The 27577-nt window shown below is 43.6% G+C and overlaps 1 protein-coding gene across 1 annotated transcript; it reads right to left on the bottom strand.

The window, feature by feature from the left end:
* Positions 1 to 1008: 1008 nt before the first annotated feature.
* Positions 1009 to 23161, bottom strand: LOC132571435 (TNF receptor-associated factor 1-like). The gene is made up of 6 exons (XM_060238226.1): positions 23054 to 23161; positions 9004 to 9079; positions 7885 to 8184; positions 5919 to 6096; positions 2593 to 2741; positions 1009 to 1512 (listed from the first exon to the last, which is right to left on the bottom strand). Exons 1-6 carry the CDS (start codon positions 23056 to 23058, stop codon positions 1294 to 1296), a joined length of 927 nt encoding a protein of 308 aa, XP_060094209.1. The 5' UTR covers positions 23059 to 23161; the 3' UTR covers positions 1009 to 1293.
* Positions 23162 to 27577: the final 4416 nt, after the last annotated feature.

Genomic DNA, 27577 nt, shown 5'->3' with positions numbered 1-27577 from the left:
AGGTTTTGAGGGTGGAGCTTGAGAGTGGGTGGAATTTGGGAGGGGAGAGACTTCAGCAGAATACAATGCCATAGAGTCCATCTACCAAAGCAGCCATTTTGTCCAGGAGAACTCATCTCTGTAGTCTGGAGATGAAATGTAATAACGGGGGAGTTCCACGTCCCACCTGGATGTTGGAAACTACTTCTGAGATCAAGCTAGCTTGGGCCATCTTGGTGAGGACTTCAAATATTAAGTAAGTACAAAACAAAACAAAAAGTTTATCAAACTGCTTGTAGGCCAGAACACATAGCTCGTGGGCTGACTTCAGCTGGGGGTGTGGGAATCACACTGTTAGGTATACCTGATATGTGGGGGCTACTCCCCCTACTTTTGAAAGCTGTTCCCTGCAGGGTTTTGTTTTTTTTTTAAGCTTCTGGAGGAAGGTAAGAATTCAGAAGCTTCCTCAAAAGACTAACTGCAGAGCAGCCTCATTTTTTTTAAAAAAACTAGTTTGCTTACGTGACAGTTGTTGGGATGGAATTTCAAATCTGTTGTGGAGGAGTTGTGGGGAGGTGAGAAGCAAGTATTGACCTTATGAAATGTCTGTAATTAACATACACTGCTGCTGCGAAGAGGAAGAAAGGTACTTTGTGAGAACTTTTCACATCTTATCAGAAACAAGTCCAGTGAAGTTGATGGGGCAGTAGGCTCCAGACGCACAAAATAATGTACTGCTTTATCCAATGATGAATGGGTCATGGGATTTGTTACCAGGGGTATAGTGATGGCCTTGAGCACAGATGGCTTTAACAGGTGAAGAGCATAGTGTCTCCACATGTATCGGACCATTTCTCTCTCAGCCTATCCTACCTCACTATACTGTGTGGACAATATAGGAGAGCCATAGATGCTCCTCTGTGCTTCTTGGAGGAAGGTTGGCACACAAACATATGAAATAGAATATATTCAGAATACTGTGAAACAAAACACACACCCAAAAAACAAGGAACACTGTGCCTGTACATGAAAAATTTCAATAGGTTAATGCAGCTTTATACAAGCCTTCATATATTTTAAAATAAGAAAGCAAAAAGAAATCTGGTTATCTTCTAAAAAGTAAGTGCAAGGATATAATTTTGGAACAACTTGAAAATATTTTTTTTTCTTCAGCTCTGAAAACTGATCTTCCAGAATGCAGCAGTAGATCTTAGGCAGCCATCTTGCCACCACTGAATCAGTCTCTAGCAATATGTCCATCCGTTCCCGGGTAATACAGTCTCCAGTTGAGTAAGGTGAATGTTCCCCAAAAGTCTAAACCTTGGTATCTATCACAGCTTGAATAGCTAATGTGTTATTACAGATGTAGGTGGTCCCCGAAGCATGGAGCAAGTTCAACAGGAAGAATTCGGGAAGGCCGCTGGCCACATTGTGTTCACTCACAGGGCGCTGGAAGGATGACGATGACTGCAAGGGACGGAAGGAGGTGGAGAAGTGATGTCTGTTGACTTGGTCCAGAAGAGTGAAGGTGACCTGGAAAAACAGGAGAATGGAATGCACATCTACGTTGTCATGGTTTCTACTGAAGGAACACCAGAAATGGAGCTCCAACCCCCACAGTCAGACTTGCCTCTACCAAGTCAGGGCTTTTTTTGTAGCAGGAACATTTTTGCATATTAGGCCACACCCACTTGATGAAGCCAGTCCTCCAAGAGCTTACAGGGCTCTTCGTACAGAGTCCGCTGTAAGCTCCAGGAGGATTCGCTATATCAAGGAGGTGTGGCCTAATATGCAAAAATGTCCCTGCTACAAAAAAAGCCCTGTACTAAGCACATAATGTAATGTGTGAGGCAGATGCCCCAAATGGGAGCCTGATTTGTGCAAATCTCTCCCCCCCACCACCAAAAAATGTGGAAGATTGCGCATTCTGGGCCACTCTGGTTATGCAGACCTCTATGCAGAATAAGCTCTGAGCCTGATGGCCCAGTCTAGCCTGATCTCAGAAATTAAGCATGGTCATCCCTGGTTAGTACTTGGGTGGGAGATCACCAAGGAAGGCAAGGGTTGCCATACAGAGGGAGAAGAAGATATTAGATTTATATCCTGCCCTATACTCTGAATCTCAGAACAGTCACACAATCTCCTTTACCCTCCCCCCCCCTCCACAACAGACACCCTGTGAGGTAGGTGGGGCTGAGAGAGCTCTTACAGCAGCTGCCCTTTCAAGGACAAGCTCTGTGATAGCTATGGCAGACCCAAGGCCATTCCAGCAGCTGCAAGTGGAGGAGTGAGGAATCAAACCCAGTTCTCCCAGATAAGAGTCCACACACTTAACCACTACACCAATCTGGCTGTCAAACTGGTGGGCAATAGCAAACTGTCTCTAAATGTCTCCTGCCTTTAAAATCCTATGGGTTTTCCATAAGTTGGCTGTGATTACCTCATCATGTGTTTAGGGGAGAGATGTGAGTCTGCACAGAGGTAATCAAGGTTGGCAGGCTAAGGGTGGAAACTGGGCCCTTGAAGGGGCCAGGTGATTTATATAGTGGGTGCTATGGATCCTATGGTGCCCATGGCACAATGTTGGGAATCCCTGCTGTAACAGCCCCGTACCTTGTGCTGGAAAGGCCACTTGAGCTGGAAATCGTATTCCCCTTTCATCACAACCAGAAAAAGTGAGAGGTGGGTCCCAGTGCCTGTCCCATCTCCATTCAAGAAGAGTTTGAGACGGAGTTTGTATCCATAGCGGCTGGTATAAAAACCTGTGTGAAGAGAAAAGGAACACACAGCATTTTAAGTGTGTATCTATTTGAGTGTGTATACTGGTGCCCTCTAGTGGACAAGTTATATTAGTTTTCTGTTCCGGGGATTGCCTGAATTTAACAGTACAAGATCCAAATTAAGCATTGCGGGAAATGCACAGCTGCCCTGCTGCAGTGATGTCACTTCTGGTGTGACCCAGAAGTGATGCTGTTGTGTCTTGCATTTCGGTCCCTCAATTTACAGCACAGCCGTGGGTCACCTGACTGTAAGGGACAAAGGCAACCCGTCCATGACAATCCATGGCGGGAAATTTAACCGGTCAGGATTGGACCTGACCAGAATGTGGGTTGTTACGGGGAATGTATATAAGAGGGGCCCCGGCCCCGCCATGTTTTTGTGATGTACTCGCCAATAAAGCATGTTGCCTTATAAACGTCTCCGAACTCAGTACATTACAGATGCCATCACACCGAGCGGGCAGACTCTAGCTTTTGCCCCATACTTTATGGTTTAATCATAGAATTTGGGTGAATGCTAGAGCATCACTCAACATGATGGCATCGCATCAGGGTCACTCTGGAAGGTGTGCCAGCACACTTGGGACACTGATCATGCCCCCCCCCTTTGGGTGGCCATTTTCTTCCCAACATTGCCCCCTAACAGCCAATGAGGGATAGCAGAGGCAGCATATAAGTGGGGAGACCCACTTTCAGATCCCCACACAGCTATGAAACTTGTTTGGGGCAGTCATTCTCAGTATATTTTACCTCATAGGGCTGTATGCACAAAAATAAGGAGGGGAGAGCTATCACACCTAGAACCCGCAACCAATGAAGTAAAGAAGGAAATGTGCACAATGATATCATATTCTGTTTCATCTTTCCCTAGATATTACTGAGGAGATACAGGGAGGCATGAAGACTGGTGGATATCATATGCTCTCCTCCCCCCACCTCTAGTTCAGTGTGCCTTTAAGCGAAATCTGTTTTAACTGCCATGGGCAGCTCTGGTTCCTGAGGAACAGTAATTTGAAGCCATTAAAAATTATTATGTTAGCTACCATCAACCTTTGGACAGAACGAAAATCCAGAGGGCTGCTTGGGGAAGGCATGGAATTTAAATTGGCCTTAAAGCTCATTCTATGAAATGAACAGCGTTGGGAGGAAATATTCTAGGAATCTGGGCTCCGGGTTGTTAAAAATGTGACTCTGGCCAATTAGGAATCTGAAATATTCTTCCAGCCCCGTGATAGATGTATGATGGAAGCCAGTGGCTGCTAGTATGGCCATCATCTCCTAGTTAGTCAAAATGGTTCCCAGCAGAACTTAATTGCTTCATGCCAGGGTGGCTGTTAGAATAGCAGATGTTGGCTGTGGTAAGAGGCTTACACTGACTCTTCATAAAGATCAGCCATCTCATGCTTTAGCTTTCTCACCGCCAGACTTGTCAGTTGACTGTTTGCAAGCTGCTTGTGTACTGGAGTCCAGTGGACCACAGACTGAACTATGAATCAGGCAGTCTGTGGTTTAAAACTTCTGCCATTAGGGTTACCAAGTCCCTTACGGACGTCAAGTGACATCATTGTACTCTATTGTACCATAGAATTTCTCCTCCCAAATCGCTAGAGCGTCTGGGGAAACCATAGTTTTTTTCCAGAAACACCTAGAGTGGCCAGCGCATGGCGTTGCTGGTACAATGACATCACTTCCGGGTGAGATCATTGTGCCGGTGATGTCGGAGGAGGTTTCCACATTGGGCCGGCGGGTTGGGAACCTCCAGGGCGGGAGAACTCCCACCCGGCCCAGGGACTTGGCAGCCCCATCTGCCATAAACTCACTTTTATATGATCAAGAAGGATTGCCATAAGCTCTGGGTCAGGAAACTCCTGAAGATTTAGGGGCAAAGCCTAGGGAGGGACCTTGGTGGTGTACAGTGCCATAGAACCCAGCCTCCAAAGCAGCCGTTTTCTCCAGAGGAACTGATCTTAGTCATCTGCAGATCAATTGTAATAGTGGGAGATCTGTAGGTGCCCCCTGGACACTAGGCTCCATTAAGGGGTCATGACTAGACTATCCAGCATTGAATTGTTGCATAAAACTGAGCTGGCACATTCCTGCAGATTTAGGAGTGGAGCCTGGGGATGGTGGAGCCGGGGAAGGGGAGGGACCACAGCAGGGTGTAATGCCACAGAGTCCACCCTTCAACAGAAGGTGAAGAAGAAGAAGATATTGGATTTATATCCCGCCCTCCACTCCGAAGAGTCTCAGAGTGGCTCACAATCTCCTTTACCTTCCTCCCCCACAACAGACACCCTGTGAGGTGGGTGGGGCTGGAGAGGGCTCTCACAGCAGCTGCCCTTTCAAGGACAACCTCTGCCAGAGCTATGGCTGACCCAAGGCCATGCTAGCAGGTGCAAGTGGAGGAGTGGGGAATCAAACTCGGTTCTCCCAGATAAGAGTCCGCACACTTAACCGCTACACCAAACTGGCTCTCTTCAACACAGCTGTTTTCTTTAGGGGATCCCTGTAGTCTGCAGGGCCAGCCCTGCCACTAGGCGAAGTAGGTGATTGCCTAGGCCACTGGCCTTCTGAGGGTGAAGAATTGACTCAGTGGGTTATCCGTGTGGGGTGGGGGGCATCAGAAGTTAGCCTTGCCTAGAGTGCCAGACAATCTATGGCCGGCCCTGGTAGTCTGGAGATCACTTGTAAGTCTGGGAGATCTCCAGATCCCACTTGGAGGTTGGTAACCCAAAAGTCACTAAATTCTACTAAAGTTCCATGTTAGAGTTGTTATCACTCTAAGTGCTGTATAAATGCTAATAATATCTGACATATTGTACAGTGGACTGGAGCATTTGTGTGTGGGGGGCAGAAACAAAATGCAGATACCCATCGATCAATTCTCCACTATAACCTATGGGAATCAGTCTCCATAGGGAATAATGGAGTGTCCAGCAGACATTTCCCCCCCCCCCCCGCTTTCTGATGACCCTGAAGTGGGGGGGGCCTCCAAACCATGGGATCCCCTGCCCCCACCTGGGGATTGTCATCCCTAATCCTACCCCAGTTCATGTTGACAAACTAGCTACTGCACTCTGAGGTGCAAGGGATGAAGGTGTTGCCAAATCTTCCTAATTTTATATCCCTAATGCCCATTGCAGACTTAGAATCACTCACAGGGGGAGTAAAGAGCAGGCCTGTGATTGGTTAGTGCCTCCTGAGTTCTGAGCCCCACGTCTGAAATCTTCCAGAGGAAACATCCATCGTAGGTGGTTTGTTCCAGGGTGTGGATCCGAGCCGCTAAATTGCTGATCATTACATCCTTCATCGCCAAGAGTGAGTCCTGATGTTCCACCTGGAAGAATTGCATGGTGGGGGCAGGGAGGAAAAAGAAAAGGAACAGGCGTAACTTTGAAGCAGAGATGAGGGAGTTATTGTAAAGGAATCCTCTCCTCCCACAGGAAGGAGCTGCAACCTTATTGCTTCATAGGACATTTGAAGCCACCTTATATTGATCGAGATGCTTATCAACAAGGGTTGTGGCTTGGAGAAAGAGCACTGGCTTTGCATGTTGAAGGTGCTATGATGGATGAAGGCAAAGGGGCATGGCATTTATGAAGACTAATCAGGTCTGAGGTGACATTGGGACTGGGGAAAACCTTATCAGGATGGATGGGCTTGGCTTTATAACCTGGAGTGAAAACATGACATCCCTTTGATCAGTTAAAGGCACTCCACTGGCCGAGTTTGTTCTGGTGGGCTTCTTGTCCCAGATCTTGAGGCCCAGATTCATGAAAGCCATATTTATACAGCCCTCCCCAGACTCTACACCCAAATCTCTAGGAATTTCCCAACTTGCAATTGGGCCTCCAAACCAGCTTTAACTTCCTTCCTGGCTTCTGAGCAGGGCTGCATGTCTCTCACTTGCTCAAGGGCTGTTTGCCTGGCTGGTGAGCGAGGGTGTGGTGATGGCACTTCCAGGTTCATGCTGGAACTGACTAAACCAGTGCTCAACTGTCATTCAACCCCCAATATGCATCCTTAGGACAGTGCTGCTGTGAGCATGTAGCTAACGAGTCTAAATGGCCTCAAGGGGCAGGCAGGGTATGGTGGGAGTGCCTATGAGAAAAGGAACTGTGATGTTTTCTAAACAATGGCAGATCTCAGTGGGACTTAAGTATTGGGAAAAGGTGATGCCCCTCCCAGTTGAAGGAAGAGGTCAGAGGCATGTCTGTTTGAAGGAAGAGAAGTTTAGATTCTTGAAGAGACAGAGAGAGAAGCAGACTGTGAACCAGCTGTAGGACCTTGGAGGTGCAGGATCCCAAACTCTCTTGATATAGGGCAGCCTGTAGGCTTACCTCCTACTTGTAGGTTTGTAAATAAAGCTAAATGTTACAACCCCCCCCCCCAACTTAAGTCCTGCAGTGTTCCCTCTAAGTTGAGTTAATGTGAGCTAACTCAGTTTTTTAGCCTCATGCATTTTTGTCTTAGCTCAGGAAAAATGGCTGCAGAGCAAACTAATTTATGCAGTACCTCATAGCTTCTGCTTCACAAAGCAGAATTTTTGCTCACAGCTTAGGGGGAGTCCTAGTGTTTGTGGTTGCCAGCCCTGGGTTGGGAAATCCCTGGATATTTTGGGGTGAAGCCTGAAGAAGGACCTCAGTGGGGTATACTGCCATAGAGTCCACCCTCCAAAGCAGCCATTTTCTACAGGAGAACTGATCTCTGTCATCTGGAGTTGCAATTCAGGGAGGTCTTCAGGGCACACCTGGATGTTGGCAACCCTATGCTCTCTCTTCCCCAGGGAGTCAACCAAGAACAAGAGATTGGATTTAAATCTCATCCTTCACTTGAAGTCTCAGAGCGGCTTATAACCTTCCCTCCCCGTCCCTACAATAAACATCTTGTGAGGTAGGTGGGGCTGAGAGAGCTCTCAGAGAACTGCTCTTGAGAGGACAGCTTTGAGAGAACTGTGACTGACCCAAGGTCACCCAGCTGGCTGCAGGTGGAGGAGTGGGGAATCAAATCTGGTTTTGCCAGATGATAGTCCACTGCTCATAACTACTACACCAAACTGGTTCTGAAGTACTACCCCTGGAACTTCACTCCTCACAGAAGTGAGGCACCTATAACAATATCTTACCTTCTCTTCCAGGTAGAGGATCCTGGCCATGGCCTCTCCGAGGGTATCTACAGGGGGCTCCACTCTTCTGCCCAGCTCCCGACTCAGAACTGACACAATATTCTCCAAGGTCTTCTGCCGGGCTTCCATCTCTTCCACTTTCTGCTTCACGGGGAGACCGGTCACCAGCCTCTCCCACAGCTTGTCCAATGGGAAGTCCAAACCTGCCACCCGCTGCAGTGCCTCAAGCTGGTGGGGATGCTGAGATGCCCCATTTTCTTCTAGCGTCCCACCAAGCGTTGGCTGATAGTGAAGGCTCACCTGCAACACAGTCCCATCCTGGAGTAAGGGGGTGTTTCTGTCTAGCTCCTGGCAGCATTAGCACCACAGGGCATTCATGCTCAGGCACTGCCAGGGGTTAAGAAAGAGGGTATTGTCTTACAATGGAGTGGCACTCTTGTGCCATTCTCTTGCAGAACTTTTGCATCTTCCAGGGACCCCCTCACAGGGGAGGTGTGAGACCAGGAGGGGTGGAAGGAAAAGGGACAGGGTTAACTATGAGCAAAGGTTCTGGGAAGCTGAATTTGTGGTTGCCTCTGCAGAACAGCCATGAAATATACAGCCTTCTGCACCATAATTCTGTGGATTTGTAAACAGTTTGGTGTAGTGGTTAAGTGTGCAGACTCTTAACTGGGAGAACTGGGTTTGATTCCCCGCTCCTCCAACTGCAGCTGCTGGAATGGCCTTGGGTCAGCCATAGCTCTGGCAGAGTTGTCCTTGAAAGGGCAGCTGCTGTGAGAGCTGTCTCAGTCCCACCCACCTCACAGGGTGTCTGTTGTGAGAGAGGAAGGTAAAGGAGATAGTAAGCCACTCTGAGACTCTGATGAGATTCAGAGTGAAGGTTGGGGTATAAATCCAATAACACCATTTTCTTCTTCTAATACCTTGGCCCAAGCCTGTTTGGAAGCCAAGGAGGGCTGACTAGTCCATAGAAGAAAAATCACCAAGGAAGACTGTGCAGAGGGTGGCAATGGCAAATCACCTCTGCTTCTCATTTGCCTTGAAAGCTGGGGGCACCAGAAGTCGGCTGCAACTTGATGGCACTTTAGACAGACATACAAGCTCTTCCTTGGAACCCACCTTGTCAAATTGGTTGAAAGGCTGCATTCTGTTCTCCTTCAGACATTCAGGAGTGGATAGTGGCATGTTACTGCAGCTGCAAGTCAGAGGGAAAAAAGAACAGATTGACCATTAGAGACACTGGGGGGTTTTTTTCCCGGGAGGGGGGGATGAATAAGAATGGTCCTGGTTAGCCGGATCTCAGATCTTGGAAGCTAAGCAGAGTTGGCCTGGGTTGGCATCAGAGGCAAGTAATGGCAAACCACCTCTGTTCATCTCTTGCCTTGAAATCCCTTTAGGACAGTGGTCCCCAACCTTTTTGGCACCAGGGACCAGATTTGTGGAAGACATTTTTTCCGTAGACTGGGGGAAGGGGTGATGGTTTTGGGATGATACAATTGTACACTTTATTTCTATTATTATATTATAATATATAATGAAATCATTATACAGCTCATGGACCAGTACTGGTCCATGGCCTGGGGGTTTGGGACCCCTGCTTTAAGACTTGCCATAAAGTCAGCTGAGACTTGATGGCACTTTACACACACACAATTAACAAACCTATTGCATATCCTCTGTAAAATTGAAAGCCAACTCTTGGTGGTGATGTTTGATGAACAAATGATGAGGGCGTTATAGTAATTGGTATAGTGTTGCAATAATGTGCAAGGTATTGCACATTATTGCAACACTCAGGACCATGGAACCCCCAGGGCTTAACAGAGATATTGGGTTCTTCTCTCACTAACACATGCTAATTCACTTAGTTCTGCTTATACCCAGAATTAAACTTTGTTGGTCTTAGAAGTGCCACTGGACTCAAACTTAGTTCTCACATCTGCTTGTTAACTCTTTTATTTGTATGCAAATTTGCTGCTGTTCACAGGATTTACCAACTGCTTCAATCCAGTCTTAAGCTACACTTATTGCTAAATTACTTATACATCTTGATAACTATACATCTGGCAACTAACCCCACCCCACATCTATACGTAATGCCTGAGGAAGTCTGTTTCAATGTATCTGAACAAGTTTGCATGCACACAAAAGCTTATAATACCCAGAATTAAACTTTGTTGATCTTAATGTTGCCACTGGACTCAAACTTTGTTCAAAGTGGCAAGTAATACTGTTTAATACTGGAAGCACCGAGTGGCTGTAATGGGGCTGCATCCCCTTCTTTAGTGGATTGGACCTGGCCAGGGAAGGGGGTTGTTCCGGGAGATGTATATAATCGGGGACCTGGCCCCACCATGTTGTCTTTGTGATGTACTCGTCAATAAATAGGGTTGCCAATCCCCAGGTGGGGCCAGGGGATCCCCCGGTTTGGAGGCCCTGCCCCTGCTTCAGGGTCATCAGAAAGCAGGGGGAGGGGAGGGAAATGTCTTCTGGGAACTCTGTTATTCCCTGTGGAGATTTATTCCCCTAGAAAATCATGGAGAATTGATCCGCAGGTATCTGGGGCTCTGGGGGGGCTGTTTTTTGGGGTAGAGGCACCGAATTTTCAGTATAGCATCTAGTGCCTCTCCCCAAAATACCCCCCCAAGTTTCAAAAAGATTGGACCAGGGGGTCCAATTCTGTGGGCCCCAAAAGAAGGTGCTCCTATCCATTATTTCGTATGGAAGGAAGGCATTGAAAAGGTGTGCCGTCCCTTTAAATGTGATGGCCAGAACTCCCTTTGGAGTTCAATTATGCTTGCCACAGCCTTGATCTTGGCTCCACCCCAAAGTCTCCTGGCTCCACCCCCAAAGTCCCCAGATATTTCTTGAATTGGACTTGGCAACCCTACCAATAAAGCATGTTGCCTTCTAAACGTCTTGGAACTCAGTACATTAGACTTTCTCAGTTCCCCATTGTTAAAATGAGAAGACCTTCCCTCACAAGTATTGATTTGAATGGGGGAAAAATGCATGGTCCACCAGATGTGCTTATGTAAAAGCAACTGCCTCTGCACTTCCTCTTGTTCACTGGTGCCCTCCCCTTTAGGGTTGCCAAGTCACAATTCAGAACATCCCCTCTCTTCTGTGCAACTGTTTGAGGGTTGCCAGCTCCAAGGTTATCTGACAGCAATGCTGATTCTGTGGATTTAGGCAGATCATGGGAAGAAGGGCAGGAAGGGTTGCATCGTGATCCTTCTTATACATCGAGGGAAATGCTGATGGCCACTTTGGAAGCAATTTTTCTCAGGCCAATTTGGCCAGGGATCCTGGAGAATTCTTTGCCATCTTCTGGCATGGAACAGGGGTCATTGGGGGTGTGTAGGAAGGGGGTATTTGTGAATTGTTATGCTTGTTTTTATGATACTATTTTAACTCTGTCTGATTTTACTGTTGTAAGCTGCCCTGAGCCCTCTCGCGGGATATGGTGGGATATAAATCCAAAATTTAAATTAAATTAAATTTCCTGAATTGTGCAGGGGGTTGGACTAGATGACCCTGGAGATCCCTTCCAACTCTATGGATTTGTGATTCTCTATATTGGAAAATTCCTGGGAATTTGAGGATAGAGCCCAGAATGTGTGGTTTTTAGGGAGAGGAGGAAGCACAGCAAAGATATCCATCCTCTGAAGCTGCTGTTTTCTCCAGGGGAACTGACCTCTGCCATCTGATGATCAGTTGTCAGTCTGGGAGAATTCCAGGAGGTTGGTAACCCCAGAAACACCAGCCCCTGTCTGCATCTCTAGACCCAAAGACTCCTGTCTTGCACACAAACCCTAGCTTTCTAAAAAAAAAAACCCTTTTCCCACTTTCTGACCCCTCAAGCATGAAAGTTCCTGGCTCAGCCCTCTTTTCTTCTTTCTTGCCCCTGCTGTTTCCTCAGATCCCTTTCAGTCCTTGGCTTCACCATATACACCTTGACTCCCCTTTGCCATCCTGCCTGGGCCAGCCACCACCACTCCTGGTGACTCTGCCTCCCCCCAACTGGTGTATAGCCCCTTTTGGTCTTAGACTATGTTAAATTTAGGGTTTGTAGAATCTTTCGGGATCAAGTGCCGTGTTCTACTGGAGAAAGTTTTCCTTCCAGAAAATTGTTAAATATGTTCAATTTCTTTAGCACTCCTCTTCTAATTAACCTTTTTTTTCTGTCTCAGTTCTCACCTCTGCCCTTTTCCTTAAGCCTTCTTTTCCCTCAGGCTTCCATTTTTCAAGTCATTAAATCCTTTCTTCAGCCTGCCACCTTGTTTCTAAGCACTGTAACTATTAGCTTTCATACTCCCTAGGACCTCTCTCCAGTCTTCATTTTACCCCATAATGCTACCCTTGTCCCTGCGGCCACCATGACACTTAAATCCCAAGCAAACGGGCAACTTCACCTTACAGATTCTCCCCTCCCCCGTTTACTATCTCCCTCATGGGGACCCAAAGCGACTTACATAGTTGTCCTCTCTTCCACTGAACAAGGAAGGTGCACGTAATCTCATGGCCTATTTTTAAATCCCAGTTTCAATTTTTAATCTACATCACACCAAAATGTTCTATATTTAAGGTTTATCCGTAATAACACCCAGGTAACGGGCTCCAAAGTCGTGAATTGGCAAATTATCCTTGCTCAGCTATAAATAATTACGCTATAAGAGGCTTAGGTAACTAGCAAATCCTCAAAGTTAGAAATAAAAATGCAAGTCTTGTGCTTCTTCACAATTTTGCTTCAGAGAAATTTAAAGTGAGCAATCACAAATAAATGCATTTTGCTTTCTAAATGCCCAACAATATAGCTGCTAAAGACACTTTCCCGGCTTAGTTCCCTGGGCAACTGGAATGCTATGAACATTCTAGAATCTAGATCTATACCATCACGCCTGGTACAGTACAGTTGCTCTGTTAAAAATCATTCAGAAAAACATTCCAGACACCACCCCCTAGTGATGTTTTGGGGATTTTCAACCTGGGATCCCCCTTCTTGTAGTTCCTCCCTTGGCTCAAAGCCTGTTAGGTTTTCCTCAACATTTCCTTTAAACAATGAGACACCAGCCTTTTCCTCTCCAGACACGGAACACATTCATTCCACTCACTTTATCACCAGATGACACTGATAGATTACACGGGGACATTTTTGTGCTGTCAAACAGATACTGAAAGAGAGAGAGATTCCCCAGGGGAAGCCCATTTCTTAGATGGGGAGGAGAGAACAGATGTGTGACTGGTTGGTTATTTGACAGCAATAGTAAAGGTGAAGGGAAGATGTGGCAGGCAAAAGGATTTTCAGTGAAGCTACTGGGAGACGGTCTAGACATCCCTAATTCATTATATGTTTCAAGTCTGCTGTGCATGCAGATGATCCCTGACCATCTGCACATTAAAAGAATCCCATGGGAAAGACAGTTCTCAGCTTAAGACGCTGGAAGGCAGCTACCTGTGAGAATGGTCAATAGAGCTACATGACTCAGCTGGTGTAGGTTTCATACATTTATTACCTCAGGATTACCTAGCTCTCTGACCAGATCACTGTCTGTCTACATACTGAGTAGCATTTCTTATTTAAAAAGTTCTATATACGGACCTAAATGCTTTTTTTCCTTTCACGTTAACAGCAGTTTTATTACACTCTGGAAATGGTAAAGAAGAAGAAGAGGAAGAAGAGGAAGAAGATGAAGATGATGATGATGATGATGATGTTGGATTTATATCCCACCCTCCACTCCGAAGAGTCTCAGAGCGGCTCACAATAGCAAGTAGTAATGTGGTGCCAGTTGAGTTTGGTGGACCTTTCAGTATGCCTTTTGTGAGGTCTCAGAACTTCAGTCATTCGGGGCTTGGGCCTTCCTTATCACAAGGGTGGCAGGGAATATCAGGCATGTTTCCATTATCTCCAACTGGCACTAGATGTACGTACGGCATAGCCTTATTGATCATGGCACTGTACTTAGTGTAGGAGCTGACAAGGGGCATTGCCAAAGCTAGAATGCCAATGGCGAAAGAGACTACAATAACAGGTTCCTTGGCCCAGGCATTCTTCAGGTATGCACCGATTTTGCTAAAGGCGGACATTTTCCACTGGTCCCGACCTAAGTGCTTTTAAGCGATGACTGACTCACAGCAACCCCAGCATGGGTCTTTCAAGGCAAGTGAGAAGCAGAAACGGTTTGCCATTGCCTTCCTCTGCAGAGTCTTCCTCAGCAGTGCCCTTTCTAAGCACTGACCCTTCCTAGCTCCCAAGATCTGATGAGACTGGGCAATGCCATGTCACCTTCTCTCCATAAGCAATTCTAGTTTGGCATTAAACAGGCAATAATCCCTTGCTTTTTTATTTTTTAAAAAACCATTATTTAAATGGTGCTGATAACCTGTAGTATGAGGAGTAAACAAAATATAATCTTTTTTGAGGGGAGGAGTTGATTTCATCTTGAATATAATCCAAAGTGGGCCTTTGAATTTAGCTGTGAATCTCCCTTTCCTCAGTGGAAATCTTTTCCATTCACTCTATTAAAATTTGGGGTGATGCCTTGGCTTTCTTGTTTTCAGTGTGATCCATGGCCCAACGGCATTTCTTTACTAACCCCCATTTTTCACTTAGCCTGCTTCATACAGAACTTTGTATGCAGGTTTGACTTCCGGGGAGGAAAATGGCGAGCTGAGTTGTCTCTCGTAACGGGAGCAAGCTGAAGGTCTTGTTCGGGGTAGTGGAGGGCAAACCAAAGCCCACTGCCTACCTTTCTCAGTGAGAGAAAGGTCCAAGACTTGCACTAAAAACTTTAGAAGAGATTTACCTTGGCTGAAAAGGAGCTTTGGAGAAGGGTCCTTTGAGGCTTTGAGGAGTCTCAGAAGTTTGCAAAATTATCGTCTGCAAGATCTCTCAGAGCCATGGATTTGGCATAAGCTCGTCACGATCCTAACCTTCTGGGACATTTTTAAACAACTAAAGTCTTGGAAGACCAGTGGAACTTGGATAAACAGAGGAAAAAAGGTACAGAAACTCTTCTTTCACTCCGGAGCTATTTACAGACTAAAGAGACGTTTTAAAGGTGGAAATAAGGGGAAAATATAAAACTTGCAAGTAGAAGAAGGGAAGGGTGAAGTTTGGACTATTTTGACATAAAAGACAGTGTTAAAAACTGCTAAAAATTGAAGAGAAATCATTGTTGTGTCTACTTACGATTTGTGGAATGTAAACAACCATACTGCGCAGGAATATACTGGAACAGTCCTCTAACTCTACTGAGCAAGACAGGAAGTGCGTCAAGCAATCTATAAGGTTGAAGGTGACAGAGACAGGAAGCAGTAAAGAAAAAAGCCTACTCTACATCATAGAGAAACATCGGCAGCCATTGCTGGGAGGTCCAATTTAAAACATCGTTTTAAAAAGATTTGGGACTTTAAAAAGTGACAGAAACGACAGGGAAAAGGGTAAGAAGATAAGAACTATTGACTACATTATTGGTGGGCTCCTGGGGTGATTTTAAAAGGGGAAAAAAAATCTTTAAAAGGAGAAAAAATCGCGGCCGCCATTTTGGATTTTTTAAAGACTTTTTTGTTAAATATCTTTGCTTTGGGGGCTCAGAAACCAGCGAAATTGGGCTTGCTGGAAAGGGCAAGCCCTGCTCTATTGAACCTGACTGTCAGATTTTAAATTGGTGAGGTCAAAAATTTCGTCATTTTTTTAAAGGGGAAAAATTCTTCAAAAATTTATATCTGGGCCTGGGAAGCTCAGAAGAAAACAGAACAAAGTTTAATTGAGAGAGAAAATTTAGACCTTCTGAACTTGGTAGTCAAACTTGCAAATTGTGCGACGGAAATTTTTGGTATTTTAATTGCATCCCCCTTGCTCTTTGCTTAAATGTCAGAGCCCAGGCAGCTCCGAACAAGAGCCCTTTCATTAGAAAAAATGCAAGACCAAATGGAGGCTATGGAAGCCAGGATTATGAAAGGAGTTAAGAAAATGATGGAAGAGTTGAAGGAAGAACTTACTACAGTGATTAAAAAAGAAGTGGATGACCTCAAAAACCAAATTGGGAAATAGACAAGAAAGTACAGGAGGTGGAGGAGAAAGTTAAAACACATGATACCACCTTGCTGAAAGTACAAGAAAAAGTGACGATTCACGACTGCAAATTAATGGAAAATCAGCTACGTTTGAGAGGAGTACCTGAGGAAGAGAATGATGATTTGAAAGGATATATAACAAACATAATCGCAGAATTCTTAGAAGAAGACCCTGATAAGACTAAAAGCATGTATGATCACATGTATAGAGTCAACTCGTTATATGCCAAAAAAAATAACTTACCAAGAGATGTGGTTGTAAGATTCATGACAAAGGAAATGGTGGGAAGGATTATGAAGAGAAACTTTGAACAATCATTGATAGTAAGAGGTAGCAGAGTGAGAATTATGAAGGAGCTACCGAAAGAAGTGATAAATGACAGGAGAACATATAAAAAGTTGACAGAAAAATTGAAAGACAATGGCACAAGGTATAGATGGATAATCCCCGAGGGTGTGAGCTTTGAACTTCAGGGGAAGAGAGTCACGATCACAAATGCCCGAGAACTGAGGAGATTTTTTGAAGAAAATAAAGAATTTGCACCATGATGGATTACAAACTATTGTCTTGGAATGTTAATGGACTAAATTCACCACAAAAAAGAAGGGCAACTTTTCATTGGATTAAAAAGCAAAATTGTAATATAATTTGTTTGCAAGAAGTCCACATTAAACAAAAGGATTATAAATTTTTATGGAACAAACAATTGGGAAGGGAATTTTTTTCGTTAGCTGACCAGAAAAAAAGGGGAGTAGTTTTTTATATTAAACAAGACCTGGAGCCAAAATTGGTATTTAAAGATAAGGATGGAAGATTTGTAGCAGTGGAAATAACATCAAATGGGAAAAAAACGCTGTTATTGGGACTATATGCACCTAATGGTGCAAAAGATGTTTTTTTTAAAGACATTACACAACAACTAGATGAGTTGACCTACGATCAAATACTCTTAATGGGAGATTTTAATGGAACAGTTGAGAACTCATTGGATAGATCCGGAGGGAAAAAAAATAGTGGAAAAGAAGGAAAATTGCCAAAGTCTTTTTTTGAATTAGTAAAACAGGAAAATTTGGAGGACATATGGAGAAAGTTTAACCCTGAAGTGCGGGACTATACTTTTTTTTCTGCAAGACATAAGACATTTTCTAGAATTGACATGCTATGGGGAACCAGAGATTTAGGCCTCATAACAAGAAAGATAGAGATTTTGCCTAAAATTGGCACTGACCATAACCCAATAATGTGGATTACAAAACTGTCCAAAAGATTGAGAAGATGGAGATTGAATGAAGACTTGCTACAGAACAAAGAAACAGTGACTTTCCTAGGAAAAGAAACTAAAGAATTTTTCCAAGTGAATGATAAAGAAGATATCGATTTTCAGACGGTCTGGGATGCTTATAAAGCAGTAATGAGAGGGTTGCTGATTACTTTGAACAATAAAGATAAAAGGGAAAAAGAAAAACAACTACTGGATATTCAAAATGAAATAAAGAAAAAAGAAAGAGAGCTGAGGAAAAGACCAGGGAAAAAGAAAATTCTAAGGGAAATTTCAATATTGCAAACTCAACTAAGACATTTATTAAACAAAGAAGTAGAATGGAATTTGAAAAGGCTCCAGCAAAAATCGTTTGAAGGAGCAAATAAGACGGGGAAATACTTGGCGTGGCAGCTGAAAAAAAAGAGGGAAAATAAAATAATTAATAGAATTGTGATAGATGAAAGAGACGTAGTTACTCAAGAGGGAATAAAAAGAGAATTTTTTAAGTATTATGCCAAGCTGTTTAAAGGTGCTGAAGTAAAGAGAAAAAAGATAGATGAATATCTACAGAAAATAAAAATTGAGCCATTAACTGAGAATATGAGAAAAATTTTGAATGACCCAATTGAAAAAATAGAAATTGAGGCAGCAATCAACGTGATGAAAAATGATAAAGCTCCCGGGCCAGACGGTTATACAGCCAAGTATTTTAAAATGTTTAAAGATGAATTAATACCAAAATTACAGAAGCTGATGAATGCAATAAGAGTCAAAGGGAAGGTACCAAATACATGGAAAGAAGCTGTTATTTCTTTGATACCTAAAGAAGAAAGAGATGTTACAAATGTGAAAAATTACAGACCAATTTCACTTTTGAACAATGATTATAAAATATTTACAAGAATTCTGGCAGAACGTCTTAAGCAATATTTGATAAATTTTATAAAAGAGGACCAAGCCGGTTTTCTTCCCAAAAGACAAATAAGAGACAATATTAGAACTTTGTATGCAGGCTTGCCAACTGCCTGAGGGGGGAGGGAGTCCCAGCTTTTTAATAAATGCTTGATAGGATGTTATTTATCTCCATTTGAAAAAGCTGCAGCTACCTGTTTCTGCGCATTCAGCCTCTATAAAAGAGGTAGCACATTTTTCTCCAGGCCTACTGGCAACCCTATTTATACATCTGTCAAGCTGTCAATGCATTTCCTCCTTTTCTTCTTTCAGGATCCTCCTTCTGCCCCCACAATTTTGCTCAGGACTCCTCCTGGTCTAATCCCAAATCCCTGTTTCAGTTCCTGTGACGAATGAAATAACAATAGGGAATTATTTTCCTTCTTGAGCAAGTGTTGATTGTTCCCCTGTAACTACTACAGCTAGCCTCCTCCAACCTGCATATCCTGGATTAGGCAAAAGGGCTTTCGAGCAGAGTTGCCAACAGGCTTATGGGGGGAGGGGAATTTCCCGCTCCTTTAATAGAAGCTTAATGTGTGGAAAGCCTTTCAAGGCATGGAGGTGAATAATATCCAACTACGCCTCTTTTAAAGGTACAGGGCATTTTTCTCCAGTCCAGTTGGCAACTTTGTTTCCAGGGTAGAATTGAACTGGCAGTTTCTCATTTTGGAAATTAAGCATGAAATCAACATCATCACACTACTTCATTTTTCTCTACAGGTTAACAGATGCCAGCCTCCAAATGAGGCCTGGGGATTCCCCAGAATTACAGCTCATAGCCAGAGAAAAGAGATCGGTCCCTCTTGAGAAAATGGATGCTTTGGAGGGTGGACTCTATGGCATTGTACACACACACACACACACACACACACACACACACGAGGTCCACATTCTTCCCAGACTCCTCCCTCAAATCTCCAGGAGTTTTCCAACCTGGAGCTGCCAATTCTACCCATCTCCTGCCACTGCCAGTGGACAGGGGGGACCTGGCACCACCCTAATGACAACATTTTACAGCACACATATCCTAGGACCTATGTGGACATTTGCTGGATCATATCAAAGGTCCAGCTGATCCGGTATCCCACAGCTAAATATCTTCAAGGAGCCACAAACAAGGTACAAAGGAAGTAGCATCTCACCATCTGATATTCAGAGGTACACTGCCTCTGATTGTGGAAGTTCCATTTAGGCATCATGACATAGCTCAGACTTCTATGATCCACCCCCCCTCCGCAGTCCTCTTTTAAAGCAGTGGTCCCCAACTTTTTTGGCATCAGGGACCAGTTTTGTGGAAGACAATTTTTCCACAGACTCTGTGTGTGTGGGGGGGCGGGGGGGGGCTATGGTTTCGGGATGATACAATTGTGCACTTTATTTCTATTAGTTTAGTGTGGTGGTTAAGTGTGCAGACTCTTATCCAGGGGAACCGGGTTTGGTTTCCTACTCCTCCTACTGGAATGGTCTTGGGTTAGTCATAGCTCTCATAGAGCTGTCCTTGAAAGGGAGGCTTCTGGGGAGAGTTCTCTCAGCCCCACCCACCTCACAGGGTGTCTGTTGCGGGGGAAGAAAGTAAAGGCGAATGTGAGCCGCTCTGAGACTCTGAAATTCGGAGTGGAGGGCAGGATATAAATCCAATGTCATCGTCTTCTTCTTATGACTACATTGTAATATATAATGAAATAATTATACAACTCATGGCCCAGTTGCTAATAGGCCACGGACCGGTACCGGTCCATGGACCTGGGGTTGGGGACCCCTGTTTTAAAGCCATCAATGCTAATGGGTCATCACTATTTCTTGGGGCAGCAGCACATTTCAGGAGTTTATACAATCTTTACTTGGGGCCCTGTCTCAATAAAGTGGAGCCATTTTACTGCACGCTTCTTGGCATGTGGCTGAGAATAATGACATTGGGTATTCTTAGGTCATTTTCACATAAGAGTCATAGACTGCCCTAGAGCACATTTTATGTGCTATTTAGATAAATGTTTAATTTATCCAGTACATTTTATCACCACCCTTCCTCAAGAATTTAATAACCAAAATTCAGCAGTGCACATGGTTCTCCCCTCGACCTTTTTATTCTTTCAACCACTCAACAAGAGCCATTCAGATGGGCAGCCAGGTTGGTCTGAAGAAATAGAACATATTTTGAGTCCAGTGATACCTTTAAGACCAAGCTCATATCTTGGATAAACTTTTGTTGGTCTTAAAGGTGCCACTTGACTCAAAATTTGTTCCACAAGAGCCAGTGTGGTTTCAAGGTTAGAGTACTACTGAACTAGTACCTGGGAGACCAGGGTTAGAACGTCCTCTCTAACATGGAAGCTCACTGCGCAACCTTGGGCCAATCATACACTCTCACCCTCCCCTCCCTCCATAGGGTTGCTATGAGGATAAAATGGAGAACTGGAGAATGGCGTAAAGCAGGGCTTTTTTTGTAGCAGGAACTCCTTTGCATATTAAGCCACACACCCCTGATGTAGCCAATCCTTCTGGAGCTTACAGTAGGCCCTCTAATAAGAGATCTGTAAGCTTCAGGAGGATTGGCTACATCAGGGGTGCATGGCCTAATATGTAAAGGAATTCCTGCTACAAAAAAGCCCTGGGAGTAAGGCACGTTGGATCCCCGCTGGGGTAAAAGTGGGGTATAAATGTAGTAAGTAAATACATGATGGAGGTAGACAGAGAGAGAATGACTGGCCCCAGCTCACCCAGACTGGGGATTCAAACCTGGGTCTCCTGGATCTTAGTGCTTAATGCTTCAATAGGGTTGCCAAGTCCAATTAAAGAAAAATCTGGGGACTTTGGGGGTGGAGTCAGGAACAAGGGTGTGACAAGCATAATTGAACTCCAAGGGAGTTCTGGCCATCACATTTAAAGGGACAGCACACCTTTTTAAATGCCTTTCTTCCATAGGAAATAATTAAGGATAGGGGCACCATCTTTTGGGGCTCATAGAATTGGACCCTCTCGTCCAATCGTTTTGAAACTTGGGGGGTATTTTGGGGAGAGGCATTAGATGCTATACTAAAAATTTGGTGCATCTACTTCAAAAAATAGCCCCCCCAGAGCCCTCAATACCCACAGATCAATTCCCTATTGTTCCCTATGGGAATCGTTCTCCATAGAGAATAATAGAGTGCCCAGTAGACATTTCCCTCCCCCCACACTTTCTAAAGGGGGGAGGGCCTCCAAACCAGGGAATCCCCTGCCCCCTCCCTCTCTCACACACACAAATAGTTACTAGATCTTCCTGCAGAACTCTACTTGCTGTGAAAAGGAAAGCAAAAGAAAGGGAGGGGCCGTTCTCCATGGAAACTATTACTGACCCTTTCCAATGAAGCCCTTCCTGTTTCCTGTGCAAACGGATCAGGAGCTCTACAACTACATGATGCTTACACGCATGTTCTCTCTCCCACCCCTGCTTCCGGATTTTTGGAGAGCGGGGAAGAGGCTGCAAATTTGGGGTGTCCCCCACCAGGGCGGGGGGGGGGCGGGTTGGGAAGCCTATGCTTTAACCACTCTGCAATGCTGGCTGTCAAGTATGTTGTCTGTGCAGAAAAGAAGCATGGGAGAGCTATTTATAATGTGAATAAACATTCTGGCTAATATAATAATAATACATTTTAACGAGGGATTGTGTGGCAAGAATGATCTCCAGCCTCATGGGTGAAAATAACCTTCAACCACTGTCTGTGTCACTCATTCCAATCCTCCTACCCACGCCATGTGCGGTTTCTAAAGCAGAGAGAAAGAGATGAGAAGGCTCCAATCTGATTTCAAAGTCATATCCTCTAACCAAGGGCCAGAGCAGTGCCCATGAATTTGATTGGTTCTCTGGCTCACTGATAAAGTTGCCAACTAGTGGGGGGGGGGGGGGGTCCTGTCCATTTAGCAGTTATTTAACGAGTAGAAGTGGGCATCCAATACTTTTCAGGGCGTGAAGTTAAATAACATAACCAGCTTACAGATCAAACTGAAGTTAAAGAGACAGCTGGCTTGACTAGTTTGAAAGCAGAGAGAAATGGTTTCAAGAAAAAGGTCTCAAGCAGTGTTCCCTTTAAGCTAAGTTAGTGAGAGCTAGCTCACAGTTTTTTAGCCTCTGGCTCACACATTTTTACCTTAGCTCAGGAAAAATGGCCCGCAAACAAACGAATGTATGCAGTAGCTCACAACGTTAATGCCAGTAGCTCCTGAAGTAGAATTTTTGCTCCACAGCTGAGAAAGAGTATTGATCCCAAGCACGCCAAAACAATATTATAATCCAATGTCCTTCTATTATAAATAATATTATAATATTGTTTTTGAGTGCAATATTGTAATTGTAATATTAATTATAATAGAGGGACATTGGATTATAATATTGTTTTGGAGTGCTTGGAACTTATTTCTTGAGACCATTTCTTTCTACCTGTGGGATGGTGAGGTGTTGCTGCATTATGTAATATTCCTATGTGTAGGCATTAAGTGTTCATTATATATGTTGTAATTGTTAACATTTCTTCTACTTTATAAACGTTGCATTGCTTCTAGAGGAGTAGTCTTTTTGTCACAGTCTGGTTTCCAACTGGCTTTGTGCTGCACAGGCTGTGTTCCCTGCTATTGGTGTGCTTTGCTTTCAAAGCAGGCAGTCCTACTCATTGGACAGAGCAAGAGACAAAAGGACTCTGCACATGCTCAGATGCCCTCTATAATAACTTCATACAGCCAAGTTTGGGCTGCACCACTGAAAACAGGGTTTGGGACCTCAGCCCTCCCTAGTCAGCCCTGCCTTTTGTCTTCCAAACCACCCCCCTCCTCCATATCCCTCCATCTGCCTTCCCTACAACACAGGCTCCCACCCTTTCACCTCCCCGCCGCTAACATACCTCATTGTTGCTCAGCTTCTTTAACTGCCCAGCATGCGGACCTCTTTCCTAAAGCTTTATGAGCTTCTCCATGTGAAAGTGGCACTAATATTTTCCTCTCTGCTGATATGCTCAGTCAGGTTTAGGGTGTGTGAGACAGGCTATTGGTTGGCTGTGAAGGTGGCTGGGTGGGGGAATCCCTGAGCTGAAGAGGAAGCCAGTGAAGGTAAGCGCCCAGATCAGAAATGAAAGGAAAACTTTGGTCAAATATAACTTTTGTCCAAGAGCATTGAGTGCACTTGTTGTTCAGTCACACAGTCGAGTCCGACTCTTTGCGACCCCATGGACAAAGTCACGCCAAGCCCTCCTGTCTTCCACCGTCCTCTGAAGTCAGCTCAAATTCATGTTAGTTAGTTAGTTAGTTAGCCGCCCTGAGCCTGCTTTAGCGGGGAGGGCGGGGTATAAATAAAAAAATTATTATTATTATTATCAGTAACGCAGTCCAGCCATCTCATCTTTTGCTGTCCCCTTCTTCTTTTGCCTTCTGTTTTTCTCAGCATCAGAATCTGCTCCAGTGAGTGCTCCCTTCTCATTTGGTGGCTCTTTACATATTGTGTGGCTCTTGAAGCCCCCACTGCTGGCTAGGAGAAGGCATTTCTCTGCTTATATACCTTCTCCAAGCCAAGCCAGCTGGCATTTAAAGTTAAAGTTGCTTTCTTTCCACATCTTTCTTCTTTCCTTCCTTCCTTCCTTCTCTTATGACTCTCAAACATCTGACGTTCCTGTCTTGCAGCTCTCAAACATCTGATCTTTATTCTGTGTGGCTCTTACATTAAGCAAGTTTGGCCACCCCTGGTCTGAACTATTCTGAAAGAACTATTGATAGCTATTGCAGATAACAGGCAGGATTCATCAACCTCCAGGTGGGGCCTAGAGTTCTCCTGGTCTTACAAAGTACTCCAGGCTACAGAGATCAGATCCCCTGAAGAAAATGAGAGTTTTGGAGGGCAGACAGCATGGTATACTATAGGTTCCAGGTGAAATCCCTTCCCAAATCCCCTGCCTCTACAGGCACTGCACACAGGGTTGACAGGTCTCCCTTGGCCACTAGTGGGGGATAGTGGGGTAGGGTTGCCAAATCCAGGTTGGGCAAATTCCTGGAGGTTTGGGGCTAGGAGGACATGAACCTCAGTGGGGTACAATGACACAGAGTCCACTTTCCAAAACACTTCTTTTCTCTAGGGGAATTGATCTCCATAGGCTATAATTCCAGGGGATCCCCAGGTCCAATCTGGAGTAGGGTTGCCAGCCTCCAGGTGGGACCTGGAGATCTCCTGCTTTTACATCATCTCCAGCTGGCAGAGATTAGCTCATCTGGAGAAAATGGTTGCTTTGGAGGGTAGATTCTATGGCATTGACCCTTCCCCTCCCCAAACACCACCCTCTTCTGGCTCCACCACCAAAGTCTCCAGGTATTTTCCAACACAGACCTGACAACCCTAATCTGAAGGCTGCAAACAAATCTCCAGGAATTTTCCAGACAAGAGTTGGTAGGCGAGAATTGGTTGGTCAGCTTTTAAACTGGGCCCTATAACTGTGCTTTTAATACCACCACCCACAGGTGTCAAAGGCTGATTTTCATGTTACAGAAAGCACCACTTTCTAACTTGTGACTATCAAGCAGCCCTTGAAACCACAACAGGAAGTCAAGCTAGCTTCTTCCTCATCCTTTGACAGCATGACTGGAGTTTCCTCCACCCTCCCCACACCTTCCAAGGTGGCAACCTGGATAAAAATATGCATTAAACACCTGAAGGACCGTTTTGTGTGTGTTTTCAAGCTTGAGGTTGGAAAAGCAGATTGAGGAAGTCACGGTGGTAAATTTCAGAAGCTGTCTCATTTTCTGCTGCCGTACTGTGATGTCATCTAAACCAGCGGGACTCCCCAAACTGGCTAACTGCAAATTTCCAGTCATTACTAAAAACTTGTGTGTTTTCTGACAAACTGTGGAGGTGCTCTTGACTACACGGTGGTGGTGGGCATTTCAACTCTGTAGTCACAGCTCACTGGAGCATCAGAGTTATTTGTCCCACTTTCAAATTATGGATTTCAGATTATGCTTCATATTGCAGAACTGAACTCATAATAGTTCCTATGTGCAGTGGCAGGTATTCCCAGGGTCTCTCAGAGGTTTAGAGAGGCCTGGGCCACTTCCATTTTTTAGATTCCCTTTTTTTTTTTTTTTTTTAAAAACCCCACTAAATGAGAATATTTTTCGTTATAAACAATTTTATAACATATGGTAGCAGAGCTATATCTACAACTTATAAAAGCTTAAAGTAAAAGTAAGATCTTTCTACCCCATATCTTACTTTCCCCCCACCCCTCCCTCCGTTACTTGACCCCCACCAGTGTTATTTTCTTTAAAAAAGCAAATATTAAAGGTACCCTTAACTATTAAGAAAAAACAAAAAAACCCCCCAAAAGTTATATTCTTATTTTAAAAATCTTAATCATCATCAAAGATTGTCCAATGTCCTTTTATTTTCCACTCTTTTTCTACATATCTTCTAAATTTCTTCCACTCCAACTTAAAAAGTTCCAAATCATAGTCTCTTAGTTTTCTTGTTAATTTGTCCATTTCACTCCATGTCATAACTTTTGTAATCCAATCCCATTTCTCTGGTATTTTTTCTTGCTTCCACAGCTGCGCATACAATGTCCTAGCAGCTGAGAGCAAGTACCATATTAAAGTTCTATCTTCTTTTGGAAATTTTTCCATTTGTAATCCCAGCAGAAAAGTCTCTGCCACTTTGTTGAATTCATATCCCGAAATCTTAGAAATCTCTTGCTGAATCATCTGCCAAAACATTTTAGCCCTTTCACAAGTCCACCACATATGGTAGAAAGAGCCTTCATGCTTTTTACATTTCCAACACCTATCTGGCATCTTGTTGTTCATCTTTGCTAATTTTTTTGGAGTCATATACCATCTATACATCATCTTAAAACAGTTTTCTTTAATACTATGACATGTTGCGAGTTTCATAGAATTCTTCCACAGATATTCCCAAGATTCCATCTTTATTTCTTTGTTTACATTAATTGCCCATTTTATCATTTGAGATTTCACTACTTCATCTTCTGTAGACCATTGTAAAAGTAATTTATATACTTTTGAAATTAATTTCTCATTATCTCCAAGCAGAACTCTTTCCATTTCTGTTTGCTCTTTCCTTATTCCTTCAGTTTTAATATCATTCTCCACCAAACTTTTTATTTGTTGCATTTGAAACCAATCATATTTATAACTCAGTTCTTCTGCAGTTTTCAGTTCTATTTTCCCACTTTGTATTTTTAGTAACTGGTTGTATGATAGCCGTTTTTCTTTGGCTGTTTTAGCCGTTATCTTTATCACTTCAGCTGGCACTATCCACAAAGGTCTCCTCTCATTACCATATTTCTTATACTTTATCCATACATTTAGTAGATTACTTCTTATATAATGGTGAGAGAAAAGGCCATCCATCTTCTTTTTTCCGTAATACAAGTATGCATGCCAGCCGAATTTTTTTCCATGGCCTTCCAGCACTAAAAGTTTTTTATTTAACGTTATCCATTCTTTCATCCATACTAAACAAACTGCTTCATGATACAGTTTCAAATCTGGTAATTGGAATCCACCTCTCTCTTTTGCATCTGTCAAAATTTTCATTTTAATTCTTGGTTTCTTCCCGGCCCACACAAATTCTGAAATTTTCCTTCGCCATTTATCAAACTGTTTAGCATCTTTCACAGTAGGAATAGTTTGAAACAGATACATAATCCTTGGTAGAATATTCATTTTTATTGCAGCTATTCTGCCCAACAATGACAAATTGAGCTTGTTCCACTTTAGCATATCTTCCTCTATTCTACGCCATAGCTTCTCATAAATATTCTTGAACAAATCAATATTTTTCATTATCTCTATCCCTAGGTATTTTACCTTAGAGGTAACTTCACAACCTGTTAGTCTTTGTAATTATTGTTGTCTATTTACCTGCATATTCTTGCACAAAATTTTTGATTTTTCTTTATTTATATAAAGTTCCGCCAACTCCCCAAACTCTTGTATTCTCATTAATAACAAAGGTGTAACTTGTATGGGATTTTCATTTATAAACATATCATCAGCAAATGCTCTGTACTTATAGGTATATCCTTTTATTTGTAACCCTTCTAAATCTTTTTCTTCTTGGATCTGCATCAATAAAATTTCAAGAGTCATTATGAACAACAATGGTGAAAGCTGGCAACCTTGTCTAGTACCTTTGCTGATTTTCATTTCATCTGTAAGATCTGCATTAACACACAACCTTGCCCTTTGTTCAGAATATATTGCCTTTATCATTCTTATAAAACTTTCTCCAAGCTCCATTTTTTCCATCACTGCAAACATAAAGTCCCAGTTTAAATTGTCAAATGCTTTCTCCGCATCCGCAAAGAATAATGCTACTTCTTTTTCTGGATGTCTTTCATAATATTTTACAATATTTACAACAG

Source organism: Heteronotia binoei, chromosome 5, assembly GCF_032191835.1.
Source record: "Heteronotia binoei isolate CCM8104 ecotype False Entrance Well chromosome 5, APGP_CSIRO_Hbin_v1, whole genome shotgun sequence".
Taxonomy (NCBI): Eukaryota; Metazoa; Chordata; class Lepidosauria; order Squamata; family Gekkonidae; genus Heteronotia; species Heteronotia binoei.
This window is presented reverse-complemented; position numbering and strand designations above follow the sequence as displayed.

Bases quoted from the DNA above. Each gene is read 5' to 3' on its own strand.
- LOC132571435 (XM_060238226.1), bottom strand. The intron at 6,097-7,884 runs GTAAGATATTGT...CAATTCTTCCAG, and splicing joins TCCTCTACCTGGAAGAGAAG to GTGGAACATCAGGACTCACT. The intron at 1,513-2,592 runs GTACGGGGCTGT...CTGTTTTTCCAG, and splicing joins AGTGGCCTTTCCAGCACAAG to GTCACCTTCACTCTTCTGGA.